This window comes from Cricetulus griseus, chromosome 8 (assembly GCF_003668045.3).
Source record: "Cricetulus griseus strain 17A/GY chromosome 8, alternate assembly CriGri-PICRH-1.0, whole genome shotgun sequence".
Lineage (NCBI taxonomy): Eukaryota > Metazoa > Chordata > Mammalia > Rodentia > Cricetidae > Cricetulus > Cricetulus griseus.
Window position 1 is genome coordinate 28830787 of NC_048601.1, and position 18457 is coordinate 28849243.

The 18457-nt window shown below is 43.1% G+C and overlaps 1 protein-coding gene and 1 pseudogene across 6 annotated transcripts in view; both read left to right on the forward strand.

Moving 5' to 3' along the window:
* The window catches only part of Tmcc1 (transmembrane and coiled-coil domain family 1), a 167369-nt gene extending 153001 nt beyond the window's left edge, over positions 1-14368 (forward strand). For all 6 annotated transcript variants that reach the window (XM_027429194.2, XM_035448491.1, XM_027429192.2 and 3 more), the window contains 2 exons: positions 11110-11245; positions 13309-14368. In XM_027429194.2, the coding sequence (XP_027284995.2) occupies positions 11110-11245; positions 13309-13623 (451 nt within the window). In that variant the 3' untranslated portion in view covers positions 13624-14368. The remainder of the gene's footprint in view (positions 1-11109; positions 11246-13308) is intronic.
* On the forward strand, positions 6817-9616 carry LOC113837035 (annotated as a pseudogene).
* Positions 14369-18457: the final 4089 nt, after the last annotated feature.

Sequence of the window (18457 nt, forward strand, 5' to 3'; positions counted from 1 at the left end):
CTAAGGCTCCACTTCATCCTTTAAAAGGATCTAGATGTGAGTCATTGAGCTCTGCACTGGGCTTCCCCCCTCCCCAACTCCTTTCTACTGGCTTTTTATTATTAAACTATCTTTTTTTATTTCTATGTGCATTGGTGTTTTGCTTTCGTATCTGTCTGTGTGTGGGAGGGCAGCAGATCCTCTGAAACTGGAGTTACAGATATATGGGTGCTGGAAAAGAACCCAGGTCCTTTGGAAGAGCAGCCAATGTTCTAATAGCTGATTCATCTCTCCAGCCCCTCCATAGGGCTTTTAGTTATAAGTGAGGTCCTTGTATGGGGGATAAGGGGATGAGGTTTAATAGGTCTTAAGTGATAGGATCCCTGTGGACCTCAGATTTTCTTGTCCCGCTTGCTTTGTCACCTCTCTAAAGTGTTAGCGTAGGTTTGCTAAGTATGCATAGGTTTGCTAGTGGCTCCTGGGTTCAAAGCACTACTCAAAGGAGAGAACTAAAGTATGTAGTTGAACCTGATTACAAATGCATACACTGAGGCCAGAAAAGATGTGACTTTACCATGTCACCCAGCAAAATCATTTCCTATGCATTTATTTACCAAATGCAGCTGAGAGGACTAAGCTTGTTCCCAGGGTGGGTATGCTGGTTAGCAGACTGGTGGAGAGTAGGCTCAGCTGTGGCAAAATGCATTGGCAGTATGGAGGCTGGAAAGCTCTCCTAGGAACTCCTGGGTGCTTTTTGTTGTTGTTAGGAATTCTGTGTTTGCTGCTCATGTGAGCAGTGCTATGTAAAGTGGGCAGGAGCCTTCCTAGTGTTGATGGACAGCAATGTAATTTCAAAAGCTTCTATTTTGAGGAGATTGCTTTGGAATCAGCTTCTGAGAGTATTTGTATTAAGCACAGAGATATTTTAGATCACACTGAGTCACAATAGCAAAGTTAGAGAAAGGAAAGTATCACATGCAGTAGAACACTGAGTAACTTGGCTGACTCAGTCAGGCCAGGCTGTGCTAACTATGTAACGGGTTGTTTAAACATGGTTTTCCTGTTGTTGGATATGCTTAGATTTAGTTGTTTTAAGCCCCTTTTGACTGTTAATCAACTAAAAATTGATCCGAATCTCTTGAGAATATGTAAGCTGTGATTAAACAATAACTTTGAAATAGAAGCCAAGACAATTGGGATCAAGTTAGCCTTTTTCGTATAGTGGTGGGGGATTCAGAGATATTCTTGTGAAAGGTGATGCCTGCTGTGCAAAGAGATTCACATATGTGTTCTTCCCAGCTTAGCACCTGAAGAGTATACGAGGAGCATGGGAGGAGAAAAGAAATTAGTTACCTATTAATTAATTCATCAGACCTGGACAAGCTTGCCAGATCTGCTCTGATACTTGTTAGTTGTCTGACCCTGAGTAGATCATGGAACTCATCTGAGCCTCTCTGCCTGTGAAAACAAGGTGGTGGTTATTGAAAAGGATTTAACAGTTATTAAATGAGACGAGGGAAAGAAGAGGGTGAGCAGGAGAGAAGAAGACACCATGTACATGGACATACCTTTTTAGGGTGCTTGGTTTAGAGTAGGAACCCAATGTTAAGGGAGAGAACACATGCTTAGCATATTCAAGGTCCTGAAATCAGTTACCATCAACACCACACATACACAAGCACACACATCACCATGCTAAGGAGCTCAGTAAATGTCTTGTGTCTTTTCCAGATGTGCCAAGATATTACAGGCACGCATTACCTGATCTCCAAATTACCAGGCTGCCCCTGTAGATTTCATTTCCAATATTCCTTGGATACTTCTTATTTCATGTATTAAGAAAATGCACTATTTAACCTTAGATTCTTAGGGGACTAATGCTGTGCTATGAATCCCTTTTTGAGACAGGGTCTCGATATGTAGGCCAGACTTAGCTGAAGTTCTCAGTCATCCTGCCTCAGTTTTGCAAGTGCTAGGATTACAGACTAGTTCATTGTTACCTAGCCTCCTCTCAGGCTTCAGCACAGTGAAGTCATAAGATATAAACCAAATTACCCGTTTCCCCAGCACAGGCAGGAGTTATTCACATTCCCATATGTCATATTCCTCAGCTGTGTCTCTCCATTCTGGTCAAATGTCTGCATGTGTGTCCCAAATTTTGGGAAATGGTATAGGAGTCTGCTCCCAGAGTTGCCTGTATGTGTCAGTTCATGTATCTCAGAACCTGCTCCACAAGTTTTATCAGGCATCTGCTCTACTGACCTGTTGCCCAACCAAAGAAACCCCACAGGCTCTCAGAGTGACTCCCAATTTTTGAGCCACACCCCCCCAAAAAAAGTAATGCTTTAGATTGAAGTTCCCAGCCTGTGTACTCACCTAGTTCTTCATTCATCGGGAATTTAATCCAGAAGAATCCCTGGTTTATCTTTGATCAGAGAAGGTTAACTGCTGTGTGTTGCCCAGTCCAGAAACCAAAAACGCTTCCAAGATCAACAGTTATATGAGTTATTTACCTCCAGAGAGTCTGGACATGACCAGTACATTGTAAAACGGCAATTTTTATTTCCAGCAAGGGATGATTTCAGACTGTTTTGAAAAACAACTTAGTGTTCAGGTTTCCTTGTAGGGGACACTGTAGCCAGCCCCTAGCAGGCGGGGCTACAGTGTCCCCTACGTTTCCTCTTTGCTGAGAGTGAAGATGAAGTCATGTTTAGATTTTTAGAGTCCTTTGAATTGATTTAGGAAAGAGCTTTGAATAAAACTCCTTGAAATGAGGTTGTTGGTCTCATGATAACTTTGTCCAGGCTGAATTACAAGAAATGACCTGCTAGAGTCATGCACAGTACTTGGAGACTCAAAAGTGCACCCCATCCTAGCTGTCCAGAAAATGCCTACTCAGCATCCTTAGGGTGGGGCTGGGTAGACCTCCTTAAAGGGAATTCCTGGTTTTTTAAAGCAGGCATGTTAAAGGTGGGACACAGCTCATCTTCCCTCTTCCCTCCTGCCTACCCTTTGGTTGGCTAGATGTTTAGTGAGAAAATGGAGCTGAATTCCCCTTTCCCAATTTAGAATTTAGACAAGGAAACAAGACATCATAATATTAGTAATGGCCCTTTGTCATATAAATCTTGATTTGGTTAGTAATGGAGGTGGGGAGACAACAAACATATGTAAAAACCTGAGGCAGGGCAAGCTGGGTCAGACCTTTGCCCACCTCACTAACAGCAGTTTCAAGAAACTTGGAGGTCTTCTCCCTCCTGTCTCCCTACTTGTAGAATTGAGTAACCTCCCAGGGAGGAAATGAAGAGGCTGGTGGAAAAGGCTTTGTATAACTTAGTGTGTGGAGGGTGGGCAGTTATCCTTCTGTTACTGTCAAGGACCAGTATTTTGATGTTTTGGTGTTCATGATGATTAAGTAGATAAGATTGAATCCTGAATTCCTCCACACCCACTCCTCCTCCCCCCCCCCCAAAGAGAACACCACAGTGTTTCTCCTGGACTCTTCTGTTCAGCATGTTTCAGACCAGAACCTAGTGAGGCTCTGTCAGTAAAAATGTTAGTGCCAAGTAGTGGGGATTGTGCCTTAGTAATTGAGTAGTTAGGTCAGGGAGCTGATGCAGTGTTCTTCCTCTTTGTTATGCAGCCTTTGAATGTGATTAATAGTACAGAAAAAAAAATGCAGACAAAGAAATCTTAAAACAGGAAGCAGGGATGTGAGTAGAACTGAGCAACAAACTCCTGACTGAGCTCTGGGGGGGAAATTAGGGTTTAGTGTATTTTCATATTTGTTTATGACAGTCTTGCTGTGTAGCCCAGCCTAGCCTCAATCACAATCCTTCTGCCTAAGCCTCCAAGTCTGTAGCATATACCCAGCTTGGGGAAATGTTTTTATAACAAAGCAATTAACTGAGCCCAGCCCAGAAGATCTGCATTCCAAGAAAGACACCAACTAGGGTGTTTGGTCAAACTCTCTGTGCCTAGGAGTTTGCAAAGACATCTATGGCTTACTCAGTTTCCTCCCTGATGTTTCCTGCAGATTAGAGAGAGGTGTTTCTGTGCTAACGAGAAACACCTGTTTTACAAGTTTAGTAGGATTTCATCTACACAATAACAGCCCTATTTTTTTGTTCTTTTCAGAAAGTCCTCATTTTTTCAAGTAATTGAGATGAAAAGGGAAACTTACACTGGTTAGTTCTGAGGAGTTACTGGGCCCATATCAGCCCTGACCACAGTATCTTGCTTTCCCCCCTGAATTCCACATCCTTGCAAGTCTCCTGACCTGTTTATATGCCTCAACTGCTGAACTGAAAAGGGCACTCATTCTGCTAGTCCAAATGCTACTTTGCTGTTGAACTCACTGCTAGCATAGACAAGGCATTGTTCTTAGGCATGACTTCTTCTGATAAATCTTGGCTTGAGAAGATTTGTCTGTTACTTTCCCACGAATTCACAAGTAATTTGCTCAACTACTGGTAGACTCATTTCTGCAGAGATATAGACTGGCAGTCTCTACTAAGCGCTCTGGAGAGTTAGGAAGACCAGTTAAAATTGACTTGAGACACCTTCCCTCATGTGCATGCAAAAAGCTTGTCATGGGACAAGTGGCCAGAGATAGAACAATTTAAATTATGTGGCCAACTTGAGCCAGGGAAATGGCAGGAGTGACACTTGCCCAGTAAAATAAGAGGTAACAGAAGCTTTTTGCATCTAAGATTGAGAATACTGTGTGCCCAGTAGGCCATTGGCATGATAGAATAAAAGAAAAATGCAGTTACTAGAAACAGTGAAAGCTTTTAAGTAAAATTAAGAACATAGAGGGAAATGGAGAGTTAGGGAGAAAAAAAAAAGTGGGAACCAGTGAACAGTGGTATCATAACTGCTAGAGACCATCTAACAAGCAGTGAGCAAGCAGTGTTGTTCTTGTTGTTACATTTACTTTATTTCAGAAAGGCCTCCATGACACTACATATGGTTGGAGAACAGAAAACAACCTGCAGTAGTTTTATTCTCTCCTTCCACCATGTGAGTTCTGGAGATAGAACTCAAGACAGGCTTGGTGACAAGTACTTTATCTACTGAGCCACCCTGCCAGCCCAAGTAGTCTTTTTGAACCACCCCTTCTAGGGATTGTTAGGGGTGACTGAGATCACAAAAGAGAGAAACAAAGCCTTGTATAGTCTTGTAGCTCGGTTCTCACTCCAGTACTACATAGATTGGGTGTGCTGTGGTACACCAGCAAACCCAGTACTCAGTAGGTAGAATCAGGAGGATTGGAAGTTCAGGGTCACCCTTCCCTACATAAGGAGTTCAGGTCCAACCAAGGCTGGACACAGTGTCTCAAATCAAACAAAAATAAATTATAGTTTCAGCTCTCTAGCCAGATACTGTTGGGAGAGAAAAAAAAAAGATGCCTTTGTTTTATTTTTATTTTGAGACAGTCCCACTATGCAATTAAGCTTGGCCTGAAATGATGTAGCCCAGACTAGCTATACTTAAACTTTCTGTCCTCCTTCTCAGCCTCCTATATGTTGGGATCACAGGCTTGAACCACCACACTTGACATAAAGGCAAAATGCTTTCTCTGCTGTTGATTTTTCCCTACGAGTGGCCAGGCACATGCCATCAGACCAAATTAGAAATCACCAACTCCTTCTAGAGAATGCCCCAGGCCTTGCAGCTGCCCTTCTCAGATAACATAATTTGGGGAATTTTGTTTTTAATTATTTGGTTTTTGTTGTTGTTGTTGTTGTTTGTTGAGACAATCTCACGAAGCCCAGGCTAGCCTCATAATCCCCCAGGTGACCAAGGATAACCTTGAACCTTTCTGACCTTCTGCTTCCATGTCCCCAGGATGTCAGCCACTGGACTACTGGTCCCCTACACACAATCTCTCCCTTCCTTTCCTCCCCCCCCCCTTATTGAAGTTCTGGGGATGGACCCCCAAAGGCTTCACGCATGCTAGGTAAGCATTCTACCAACTGAGCTATGGTGCCAAACCTTTTGTGTTTTGTTTTTCATTTATTTTGTTTTTAAAAAGTGACAGTTTCACTGTGTATCCCAGTCTGATTTGAAACTTGGTATGTATAACCATACTGGCCTGGAACTCAGAATCTTCCTGCCTCAGCCTTTAGAAAGTTGGGTGATGCCAGGCGGTGGTGGTGCATGCCTTTAATCCCAGCACTGTCTGTGAATTAGAACCCAGTCTGGTCTACAGAGTGAATTCCAGGACAGCTGGGGCTATTACCCAGAGAAACCCTGTCTCGAAAAATTAAAAAAGAAAGTTGGATGAAAAAAGGAAGAAAAGATCATGTGCACTTTCTGCCCCAGTGAACAGTCTATAGTAGCCACATTAGGAGAATGAAGGCAAAAGTCGGCCTATTTGCTAGAGTTTGGGAATTGAGTACAGGTAGTTTTACATTTCTGTTTCATATCCTGATATTCCGTGAGCAGCAAGTGAAGGGGGAAACACTAAACTGAACAGCAAGTTGCAAGCACATAAGGATACAGAATCTAGGAATTTCTAGGACACTGATGCATGGACTGGTCTTGTATACAAAGAAGTTTCATTTCTCTGCTCTGTGGACCTGGAGTGGTATTATAGGCCTTATGAGAATTAGTTATTTAACTTTTTTTAAGTTCTCACCAACAGAACAGAATGGTTCTACCAGTTTCATATCCTTACTGACACTTGGTTTTATCTTTTTTTTTTAAAGATTTATTTATTTATTGTGTATACAGTATTCTGTCTGCATGCATCCCTGCAGGCCAGAAAAGGGTGCCAGATCTCATTACAGATGGTTGTGAGCCACTGTGTGGTTGCTGGGAATTGAACTTAACGTCCTCTGAAAGAGTAGTCAGTGCTCTTAACCTCTGAGCCATCTCTCCAGCCCGATTTTATCTTTTTAATCTGAATCTGCCTAGACTTTTATTCAGCCATCTTCTCCTGGTCAAGTTTTAACCATCATGTCAACAGAGTCACGGAGGCTGTGTGACTTGAACAGCTGTCAGACCAACTCAGATTTTTTACTTTTTAAGGGAACTGGTTTGGCTTCTTGACTAGTTTCAAAATGGCATGACAGTATAGAGTTTTAAAATGTAGACCAGGCTGGCCTTGAACTCTCGGTGATCTCCTGGCTCTAACTCCCAAGTGCTGGGATTAAAGGCATGACTCACTACACCCAGCTTCCAGCAGTCTTTAAACTCCGGGGTGTGTACAGGCTGTGGGCCAAGAGGGTGTGGTGTAGCCCTGTCACCATGCACCCTGCTAGACACCACCACCCTGCTCACTGCCCAGTCCCAGTTACTGACCAGAGCCTACCAGCACACCATACCACTGAGCTTTACCGCTGCAAGACTGGCAGTTAGGAATTCCAGTTTTAAGTTTCAACACCCTCCTGGCAAACAAAGACAATGAAGAAAGTCACACACTCACATAGTATGTGCAAGGCCCTGGGTTCTAGCACACCCCTACCACCACCACTAAAAATGAGTTTTAAAAGATAGTATATTAAGTAGGCTGGTCCTTGTTTCCATCTGGGTACCAGCTTCCTTCAGCCTTGCCAGCAGCGGTATAAGAGGCCAGCAGGAGACAGCTTGCTTGAATTCTCCAGGTTGGTTCTTTGTACCGCTCCAGGCTAAAATAAGTGGGAGAAAGAAACTGACCAGATCAGTACCTGAAATAATTGCATTCATGAATAAGCAGGAAGAAGCAAAGAAGGAAAAGAAGCACACACAAGATGAAACCCTGCCAAAAAATGGAAGGAAACCCAAAAAATGATGAACCAAAGCCCGAGGAAAAGCCAGAGGAGGGGGAAGAACCAGGAGAGGAGGAAAAAATTAGAAGAAACTTTTAGGGAGAGGCTGATTCAGTCTCTTCAGGATTTTAAAGAGGATATACATAACAGGCATTTGAGCAGTGAAGACATGTTTAGAGATATGGATGAAGTAGATGAGATAAGGAGAGTGAGAAACAAACCTATAGTGATGCATTGGAAGGCTAATCGAAACCATCTTTATCCCTATTTAGTGTAACTTGACTTGGTTTCTGTTTTATCTGGTATTGCCACTGCAATATAGCTTTCTTTTTATTAGCAACTTTCTGATATACCTTTGCCCATCTCCCTACGTTGAATCTGTTGCTGTTAGTGGTTTTAGATGATGTATCTCTTCTTGTCTGCATCTTACTGTTGATTATATTTGAATCAATCTATAAGTCTCTGGCTTTGAATGAGAAAGCTTTACTGATTTGTTAAAAAAAAATAAGCTTCTGATGGAATACAAAATGAGGAAAGGTTACAAATAATATGAGGATATCATATTTGAAAGACAAGAGTACCTTTGTATGTTACACAAATGCACATATAAACTTGTGAAAGATGAATGATTTTTCTTCTTATTTGTATTTGCCATATTCCTAAAATGAACATGCATTATTCTTGCTAAAATTAATAAAGGTTTTATAACTAAAAATAAAAAAGATAGTATATTAATACAATCTTTCATTATCTGATGAATTTAAATTTTAGCAGAAAATCACTTTCATAGCTGACCATCCATTCCTGAGTCCCTGGGTAGCAGATGATATGAAAAGTCGGAGTCCCACAATACCAATTTTAGTTATATATAACAGAGCATGGGGGTGCTATTCTGTAACAGCATGAAGGAAAGCACAACAGAGATGGGTAAAGGAGACCTAAATAGGACTTAATAACATAATGAAAAGGGTCAGACTATGACTCCTTAAATTAATTTTTATTTCTTAAGGAATAAAATTAAATTGAATATAAACATTGTTTATTATATGACTATTAAAAGGGATAACAATGGAGGATGGGGTGATGATTCTAAGAGCACTCATTGTGCAAGCGTGAGGAACTGAGTTTGCACCCTCAACACTGAAGTCAAAAAGACAGGAATGAGGCTAGGCATTGAGGTGCATGCTTTTAGACCCAGTACTCAGGGACTCTATGGGCTACAGGCCAGCCAGAACTGTACAGTGAAACCCTGTCGAAAAAAGTGTGGCTGCATGGATGTCTGTCACCCAAGCTCTATTGGAAACAGAAACAGAAGAATCCCAGGGGCTTAATGTCCAGGCATCTAGCTGAAACAGTGTGTTCCAGTTCAGTGAGAAACTCCCATGTTAAGGGAAAAAAACAGAGAGGAATAGAGTGGGACACCCAAGGTCCTCCTCTGGCATCCATGCGTTTGCTTATGAACCACTTGCATACATACAGACAATACACACATACGAGTGCACACACACAAAGATGCACAGAGACACAAGGGAAACACAGATGCCGCAACATAAAATTACCTTAGAGAAATTCTTGTGTTCCTCAAAAGTGGTTATTCTTAGCCAGGTATGGTGATAGATGCCAGTAATCCTAGAATTCATAGAGGCAAGAGGATAACAAGTTCAAGACCATCCTGGGCTAAAAAGAAAAAGTTTGTGCACCATAGGTGTGATTAGAAATAAGAGTCAAGTTGTAGCTGTAGCTCAGTAGTAGAGGCCTTGCTTGGCTTGCAGAGTGACAGCTTCCATCCCCTTTATAACCAAAAGAAGAAAGAGGAGGGAGGCTGGGAAAAGAAAGAAAAGCACAAGAGGAAAGAAGGGAAGAATTCTAAATATTTAATGGTACTCTAGCACATTGGTTGGTTGGTTGGTTGGTTGGTTGGTTGGTTGGTTGGTTGGTTGGTTAGTTGGTTGGTTGGGTTTTAGACTAGCCTCAAACTTACCCCCCTCTTGTCTCAGCAGCTTCTTTAGCACCTGGGATTCTAGGGACTGCACTGTACCTTGCTCCCAGCTTTCCTTTCATTTTTAGGTACAAGTCCTGAGTTTCACATGTGGTTTTCCCTGTGGCATGAGCTCTGCCCAACTGCCCTCTAACACAAGACTTCATTCTGTTTGGCAGGAGCTAGAGGTGGTTCCTCTTTCTTCCTTTGCCCTGTCTCAGTGTTTTTAATTTGTTGGCTTTGGCCTTTCTCCTGGAAGCCCTTTGGTTCCTAGGACTCCACACACTGCCTGTTTCATCTGTCGTCTTCACTACTACCAGATAACACCTCATTTCCTTAACCACGGTCCTCTTTGGGTCCCTTCCCCAACTATCCAGAATCCAGGTATTCTATATATTTATTTCTGAGTGGTTTTTTTTTTCTACCTAGAATTTCTGATGATCTCCCTTGAAACTTTATGTAGTATAAACATGTGTGGGAGGGGAGTGCAACACGCATGAGTACTCCTAAATGCTAGAAATACAAGGTAAATAAATGTAGCCTTCCAGGAACATTTCTCTATTCTTGTAGTTTCTCTGGCCTGCTCCAGCCCTTACATGCCAACCTCATTCTGTGTGTACTTCTGTTCCTTCTGAGTAAGGTCCTTCTTTGCACATCTTCAACCTCCTCACCTTCCAAGCCTCTGTTTTTATCCTTCAAGTTTTATCTCTCATTCTGGAAGAGAGTTGAAGAGTCTTCCTGATCCTCCAGTGTCACTAGACACTGCCATATGTTTGGCTACCTGCCAGTCTTGACTTCATTTTTCTGTCTCCCTTGTCTCTGTGAATACATGGAAGGCAGGTGCTTTCTCTTGCTTACTACAGTGTCCCCATACTTTGAACATGCCTAGCATGCAGCAGACTCTCAGTAAGTATCTACTGATAAATGTCCCAAGCACTGCTTGGCCATGAGGATGATAGATCCCTCTGGCTCTGGCTTTCTGGGCCTCCAAATCACAAATATCCAGGTGAGTAAGTTATTGTTCAACTGGTGTTGAAATAAGTCACTGAGAGCTATAAGGTCCATTTCCATTAGTGTTCTTTCTCTCCTGATGAGATTTGTTTAATTAGTTTTTGCTTCTCCCATACTCAAAACAGAGTAAGAGCTGCTTCAGCATCATAGGTGTGCAAAGCTAACCAGGACTATGGAGAAAACTGGAAAAGCCATGATGCTGTAGGATAGCTTTGTGACAGCTGCCTTTTTGGAGACTGAAAGCTGCAACCGTTGGCACACAGTATCCCAGGCTTGCTCTAGCTCTGTGTTTTTGTTTTATTTTGTAGAATAGATTTGAGAATTGATCTAAACTATATCAGGGAGGATGTGAAATGTTTGAAACTCCAACCTTTCTCCCTTTCTTAGATGTGAACGACTAGAAGAGCAACTGAACGACCTAACAGAGCTCCACCAGAATGAGATCCTGAACTTAAAGCAGGAGTTGGCCAGCATGGAAGAGAAAATTGCCTATCAGTCCTATGAACGGGCCCGGGACATCCAGGTTAGTATGAACAATAAAAAAGAAAGAAGAAAGGAAGAGAATGGGGAAAGACATGAGAGTAGAGAATCAAGAAAAGCTCTTATCATTTGCAACACATCTGCCTTCAATACAAATTCATACCATTCAGGGAAGTACAGCTCTAGTATTGGAAAATGTCTTAGGACGGGGCCATCTCAGTCTGGGAAAAACTAGAGCATCTCATCTGCCCTGGAGCTGCTCAGGTGGGGCTTCTGGCCATCTTGCCTATGTTCTGTTTCTATGGAAAAGGGCTTTTGTCCCTGCTCTCTTAACAGGTGGCACATTACACGGTTTGTAAAAATCCTCCATTGTTTGTGGGTTTGTGAGAAATCCCAGCAGTGAAGTTAAAGATAAACACTCCCTTGTTTCCATGAAGAAGTGAAACATTGAGGTTTCTCTGTTCCTGTGGAGATTTTCTGAGGTCATAGTGTTTTTTGCGAAAGCCACTTGGAAGAAGTTCATGTGGAGAGGCGGAGCTTAGTACAGCTACCCAGGGAATCAAGGCACTATCTTGACTCTTTGCCCAGCTGCCATCTTTAGGCCCTCAAATTCTGTTGACATTTTTATTTTTTCATCCCAATGTAGTGAGCAGCATCCATTATTCATTCTTGAGCTAGCTTCAGCCTGACATTGTCTGAGTCTTACCTTACATCCCAGGAAGACAGAACCCATTGAAGACAAGGCTGGTAAATCCCAGGGTTCCAACCACTGGTTGCCTTGGGAGGATGTCTGTCCTTCCTAGGGGATGAAGCTTGTTTTCTTGAATGGTAGGGTGCAGTTTACATAAGGCTTGGCCTTAGGGGAAGTAGGTCACTTTAATGCCCTCTGTAGTGTCATCATAGTATGTAATACAAAAGCGGGGAGAATACCTGAGGACCAGCACCTCATTTGTCTTCTGACCTTCATGTGAACATGCACACATGTCCATGCACATGTCTATACACGCAAAAATGAGGTAGAGCCCTGTGGTCTGTTTTTGTTTTTCAAGACATGATTTCTCTGTGTAACTTTGGAGGCTGTCCTGAAACTAGCTCTTGTAGACCAGGCTGGTCTTAAACTCATAGTGATCCACCTGACTCTGCCTCCCAAATGCTGGGATTAAAGGCGTGCACCACTGCCACCACCACCACCACCACCACCACCCAGCAAGATCCCTGTATTTTGACATAGCACAATCATCAAGACCCACTACTAAGCAAAAAGTAAGTTATGGATCAATTCCAGTAGAATGCTATGCACTTTATAGTAGGAAATGGCTGTAATAACCCCATGCTAGGCACAGACATATGTATACTTAAGTGCCGGTAAAGGATAAACATACTAGTATGACAGTGTTACCACAGCAACAGAGACTAGAACTGAGAAGAATAGTGAGAGACTGTGTTTAAGTAAAACAAGTACATAACAAGTACATGTTGTGTCTTGTGTACCTTAGACTCATAATTTCTTTTTTTTTTTTTTTTTTTTTTTTTTTTGGTTTTTCGAGACAGGGTTTCTCTGTGGCTTTAGAGGCTGTCCTGGAACTAGCTCTTGTAGACCAGGCTGGTCTCGAACTCACAGAGATCTGCCTGCCTCTGCCTCCCGAGTGCTGGGATTAAAGGCGTGCGACACCACCGCCTGGCTTAGACTCATAATTTCTAAAAGAATAAAAACCATATAACTGAGGCTAGGCCATTCAGGAATGATGGCACATGCCTTTGATCTCAGCACTCAGGAGGTTGAGGCAAAAAAAAGATCAGTAGTTCAAGGTTATCTCAGCTACATAGCAAGTGTGAGGCCAGTCTGAGATACAAGAGAATCTTGTCATAAATAAAATAAAGAAATAAGTAAATTCTAGGCAAAATAAGTCAAAGTATGTCCACTGTTCCTGTAGCTATTCTGCAAGTAATACAGTGGAGGGCATGGGAGTAATGCCACCTGGAAGTAGTCAAGGCTCTGGCTATTACAATCCTTGGCATGGCTGAGGATGCATCTGGCTCTCCCAGGCCGTGTCAGCTCTAGAGTTGTGAGAACAGAAGCCTAACTATCCTGTGTTTGGCCCACAGGAGGCCCTGGAGGCCTGTCAGACCCGCATCTCCAAGATGGAGCTGCAGCAGCAGCAGCAGCAGGTGGTGCAGCTGGAAGGGCTGGAGAACGCCACTGCCCGAAACCTTCTGGGCAAACTCATCAACATCCTCCTGGCCGTCATGGCAGTTCTCTTGGTCTTTGTGTCCACAGTAGCCAACTGTGTGGTCCCCCTCATGAAGACACGCAACAGGACGTTCAGCACTTTATTCCTTGTGGCTTTCATTGCCTTTCTCTGGAAGCACTGGGACGCACTCTTCAGCTATGTGGACCGACTCTTCTCACCCCCCAGATGATGCTGATGCAGAAAGCAGTGCTCCTCACCGTCTGGCGAGTGCATGCCAAGAGAGCTAGACAGCAGCATTACCCACTCTGAAGTTTTCTACAAGAGAGTTGAGTGAATCTGTTTACATTTAGAATAATGTTTTTTTCTTCAAGAGACGAAATTGCAATAGTATTTTTTAGATTTTATCCAAGAAGTTTTTTGGGCAAAATCTTGGATCATTTTTATGTAGCATGATTTTCCTTGGGATGCAAATCTGAAACAGTCCTTTAACATGAACCAACAATCTGCAACACCGAAGGGCATTCTGAATTGAGGCTTGGAGGACTGCACTAAACCCACTAAACAGATGCTAAAACCTGACCAGGCCCAACACCTGCCCTGCATGGGCTCCTCTCCTCCTCTAGACTAATTCTACTGTGAAGTCCCACCACATTCCAGGTTGGAATTTTAGATCCAGGGTGGATTTTCCCTGCCATGGAAGAACATCTCCCAGGCTTTCTCATGCTAACCCTGAAGTATGATCACTTCTGAACCTGCACCTTCCTTAACTCTGCCAGGATTGGAAGCAAGAACATCAAGCCCACAGGATGATTGTGCAGTCCTGTTCAGTATTGTGAAGCCCTTAATCCTAACTTTAAGCAAAATCCCTTGGCCGCACTTTTAAGGTTTGTTTTTTATATATATATGTGTGTGTGTGTGTATATAGTTACCAACTTAAAAATAAAAAATCCCAACAACATACTTGAAGAATGTAATACTCAAACTCTCAGTGCTTCCTTATAATTTCTAATAGGATTTTTTATTATTGTTATTATTATTGGGGTATTTTTGTTTGGTTGGGTTTTGGGGGGATTGCGGTTTTTTGTTTTGTTTTGTTTGGGGGTGGGTGTTGGGTTGGGAGAGTCTTTTTTTTTTTTTTCCTTTGAAATAAAGCGGTGATGTTTTCAAATGAAGCTGTGTGGATATTTCAGCGTGCTGCCCTTTGCCACCCTGTGGCTACCCCAGCTCTCTGATGTCTACTACACACACAGCACCATATCTCTGGCTTGGCTTGGTTGGAGTGGTGAGGGGTTTGTAGGAAGAGGGGATGTTATCTCAACAGAATAGTGTGGTAGGACTGGATTTTGTTTTCCCCCTCAAGTATATATTCACCCAGTGACTTTGGGCTGGGATTCTCTTTAGGGGGGAAAAAAAAAAAGCTACTATGTTATGAGAGACATTAATAACTCCTTGTGTTTGCTTAATTTATTGTTTAACACCCCTAATTACCAAAACCAAAGTGATGTGGAGTCTTGTTGTCTGCATTTGGCCTCTGCATCCCTAACTTCAAAGCTTTATTCTGTCTGCCAAGAGGATCCATTGAAGGTGGTTCTTCCGAGAAGCAGAAAAGGAAATTTCAGGCTACAAAGACCCAAGTTCTGGGTGCAGACTGTTGCAAGCTTCCAATGAACCCAGACTGACTCACTAATCTAACTGCTCAGTGGCTCTTTGGGATACTTTAGGAAGAGGCGCTGAGCTTGGTCCCCATCCCACAGCCAGTTCCCTCACCCAGGTGGAAACTTAATCAACCTTCAGAGCAAAATGGAGGGCCTGATTAATCTCATATTATTGGAGGTCACAAGTGCCACTTCCAATGGCCTCTTCCTGTGTGCCCACATGATGCAAAGGAAAGGAACTTTGTACAGAGAAGCGAAATATGTTTTTTGCCTATGTCTCCACACCAGGACCTTCTTTCAGAACTAGGGTAGCAATGCCCAGTCTGTTGGAAAGTGTGGTTTACATAACAATTGCAGCCTCCTTTTGTTTGGCCAGATGGCCTTCTCACTTTGATGTTTTAACTCAGGTATCCAGTCTTCACTCCATCCCCAGATGGTTATTATTCACCTCATAATGAGCACCTACAGCAGGGACCCCCCAAAAAAAAATTAAAACCAATACATATTCATGACAAAACAAATGGTCCCCAAGCCTATGTTTAGAAGGTTAACTTTGCCTGAAAATACTGGAGCAGCTTCAGGCAAGAGTGCCACAGGACACTTTGACCTTGCTGGACTAGCAGTAGCTGCTGTAATTTAGTTGCTCTGGTACAGAAGAGAGCCCCATAGGGCTATGGGAGAGATGATCCAGTGGTAACCCACTGGCTTCTCTTAGCAGTCCCACAGGTGGCCCCCAAACGTCACTGTAAAGGATAAACTGAAATTGTGTCTAATTTTCTGATGGCAGTTTCTATTGAAGGAAGAGTTTGGAACTTCAGACAGATAGACCCGCACTGAGTCTCCATCTTCCTCTAGCAGACTGTCTTGGGGAGAACCTTCAGTTTAGGACAGGCCCTGTCATGACTTGTTGCTGTCTTACCCCTGCTCACTCACCAGACCTGCAGGTGCCTGCACTCAGTGCTGTCTTTTTGCTGCCCATCCCTGTTGCCTTTGAGTTTCTTGGAATTGTGGCTGTCCTTGCATCCTCTTTTCTGTCCACAGCCCTTCAATAGCCTTGCTCTGATGGTTTAGCACTTGATCTAAGACAAGCTTGCCCATAATTTAATGCTGCTTCTCCTTAAAAAAAGTAAAAATTTTCAAAAATAAAAAATTCCCGCTAAAGTGAAGCATTCCTTGATTCCCTTGTCCATGCCGGTGCCTCCACCGGGGTGAGTGAGACTGGCTCTGTTGGCCCCGGTGACTGTTGCAGTTGTAGAGTTGGCCATCACTCTGCATTGTTGATGGCTGTCTGCTCCAGTTTCAGGTCCTTGGTGTGATCAGTGCATCCTGGCAAGGAAGGCTTTTTACTCCTTAAGAGGTGCAGTTGGACCCATCGCTGACAGTGCTGCTTTAGCCCCATCCCAACTGGCATAAAGGAGGATAAAGCCTTCCTCGACGGTCATGTCTGACAGTGGGCATGGTTTTCACTGCCTTTGGTTATGTTTCTGAGCTTGTATTCTAAGGTAGTCAGTGACTGCTGGATTCCAAGTGAGCTCTAGTGTTCCAGCCTTGGAAAATAAGCATCTCAAACAAAACCAAATGCAGTCATCAACAAGCCAGCATAGGCGAAGTGATAGTTCCCACACCACCCCCAATAAAACTGGGATTTTGAATGTGGCTCTACAAGTTGAACATTTCTGTGTGTTGTGTATGCTAGGTAATACCCTCAAAAGGGGCTGACTACTAGACCATAAGTGTGTTTTATACAAGTGTGTAAGACTAAAAATTCACGTGCACGAATTGCAGAGTAAAGAGATGATACTTGTGAAAGCGTGAACATTAACACTGTAGTTGCTCGATCTTCAGCTGCTGATTGTTGAGAGAGAATTCAGTTATGTTGTCTGGCTGCTGTGGAGTGTCAGCAGCACCTTTGCTGTACATAAAATGAAAATAAAGACCTCAGCTAGAAACCTGCCAGTTGACCTGGGCTTGTTTTGTTCGTTCTTTGGGCATGTCCTATTTCCAGTGGCAGGTCCATCAGTCTGGAAGTTTTGGTTGTGGGTTGGGTAGGAGAGAGGGAGGAAGAGAGATTATCACACTAGTATCTTGAAACTATAACTGGCAAACAGGAAGTTGTCACAGCTCCATGAACCTAACAGACGTTGCAAGTTGGTGCTTCCCCATGATCCCTTTATACTGGTAGTTAAGACTGTGTTTCAAGAGCTGGGGAAATGGTTCAGCTGGTAAATGCTTGCTGCACAAGCATGAGGACCTGTGTTTGGGTCCCCATCCCCATGTAGATGTCAGGTGTGCTAGAGAAAGGAAGATGGCCAGATTCCTGGCCAAGGCTCTCCAAATTTATGATCTCCAGGTTTAGTGAGAGACTCTGTGTATTAAGGTTCTCTAGAGGAACAGAACATATATATATGCATTGATTGATTGATTGATTGATTGATTGATTGATTGATTAGAGTGGTTTACAGGCTGTGGTCCAGCTAATCCAACAGTGGCCATCATTGACAGGCCAAGAATCCAGTAGCTGTTCAGTCCACAAGGCTGGATGTCTCAGATGGTCTTTATACATTGAAATCCCTATGTAGGTTCTTTAAAAAAAAAAAAAAAAATGTCATATATACGCTCTGAGCCATCTCTCCAGCCCCACTGTGTAGGTTCTAATACCAGTGAAGGGATATCTCAGCAGCAGGATGAATGAACTTGCCAGAGTAAGGGCAAGTAGGCGAAAAGCAAAAGCTTCCTTCTTACATGTGCTTTCATGTGGGCTGCAGTCAGAAATTGTGACCCACATTTAGGGTGAGTCTTCCTACCACAAATGGTCCATTCAAGCAAACTTCCTCCTCACAGGTGTCCTAGCTGTTTAGGTTTTGGTTGATTGTAGATGTAGTCAAGTTGACAACCAAGATAAGCCATTGTACAATATCTCAAAAATAAATAAGTGGAAAAGCTAGGCAGTGGTGGTGCATGCCTTTAACCCCAGCACTTGAGAGGCAGAAGCAGGAAGATCTCTGAGTTCAAGGCTGGCCTGGTCTACAGAATAAGTTCCAGCAGGACAGCCAGGGTTACATGGAGAAGAAATCCTGTCGTGAAAAAACACAAAAAAGTGGGGGAGGGGTTACTGATGAAGACACCTGAAATTGATCTCTGGCCTCCACGTGCATATGTACACACAGAAACACACATACACACACACACACACACACACACACACACACACACACACACACACACCTACCTTCAGATTTTGGAGAGGAGCATTCAAGCAGTAACATCCCAACTCAGCATCTAATGATCCCAAAATGGGCAGAACAATGTCTGCCATCATTTCAAAGCTTTGTTAAAGTTAGTATAATAGGTGGAAACTGACATCCGGCATTCAAAATTTAGAGTTGTTATCCAGTCTCATCCCAGCTG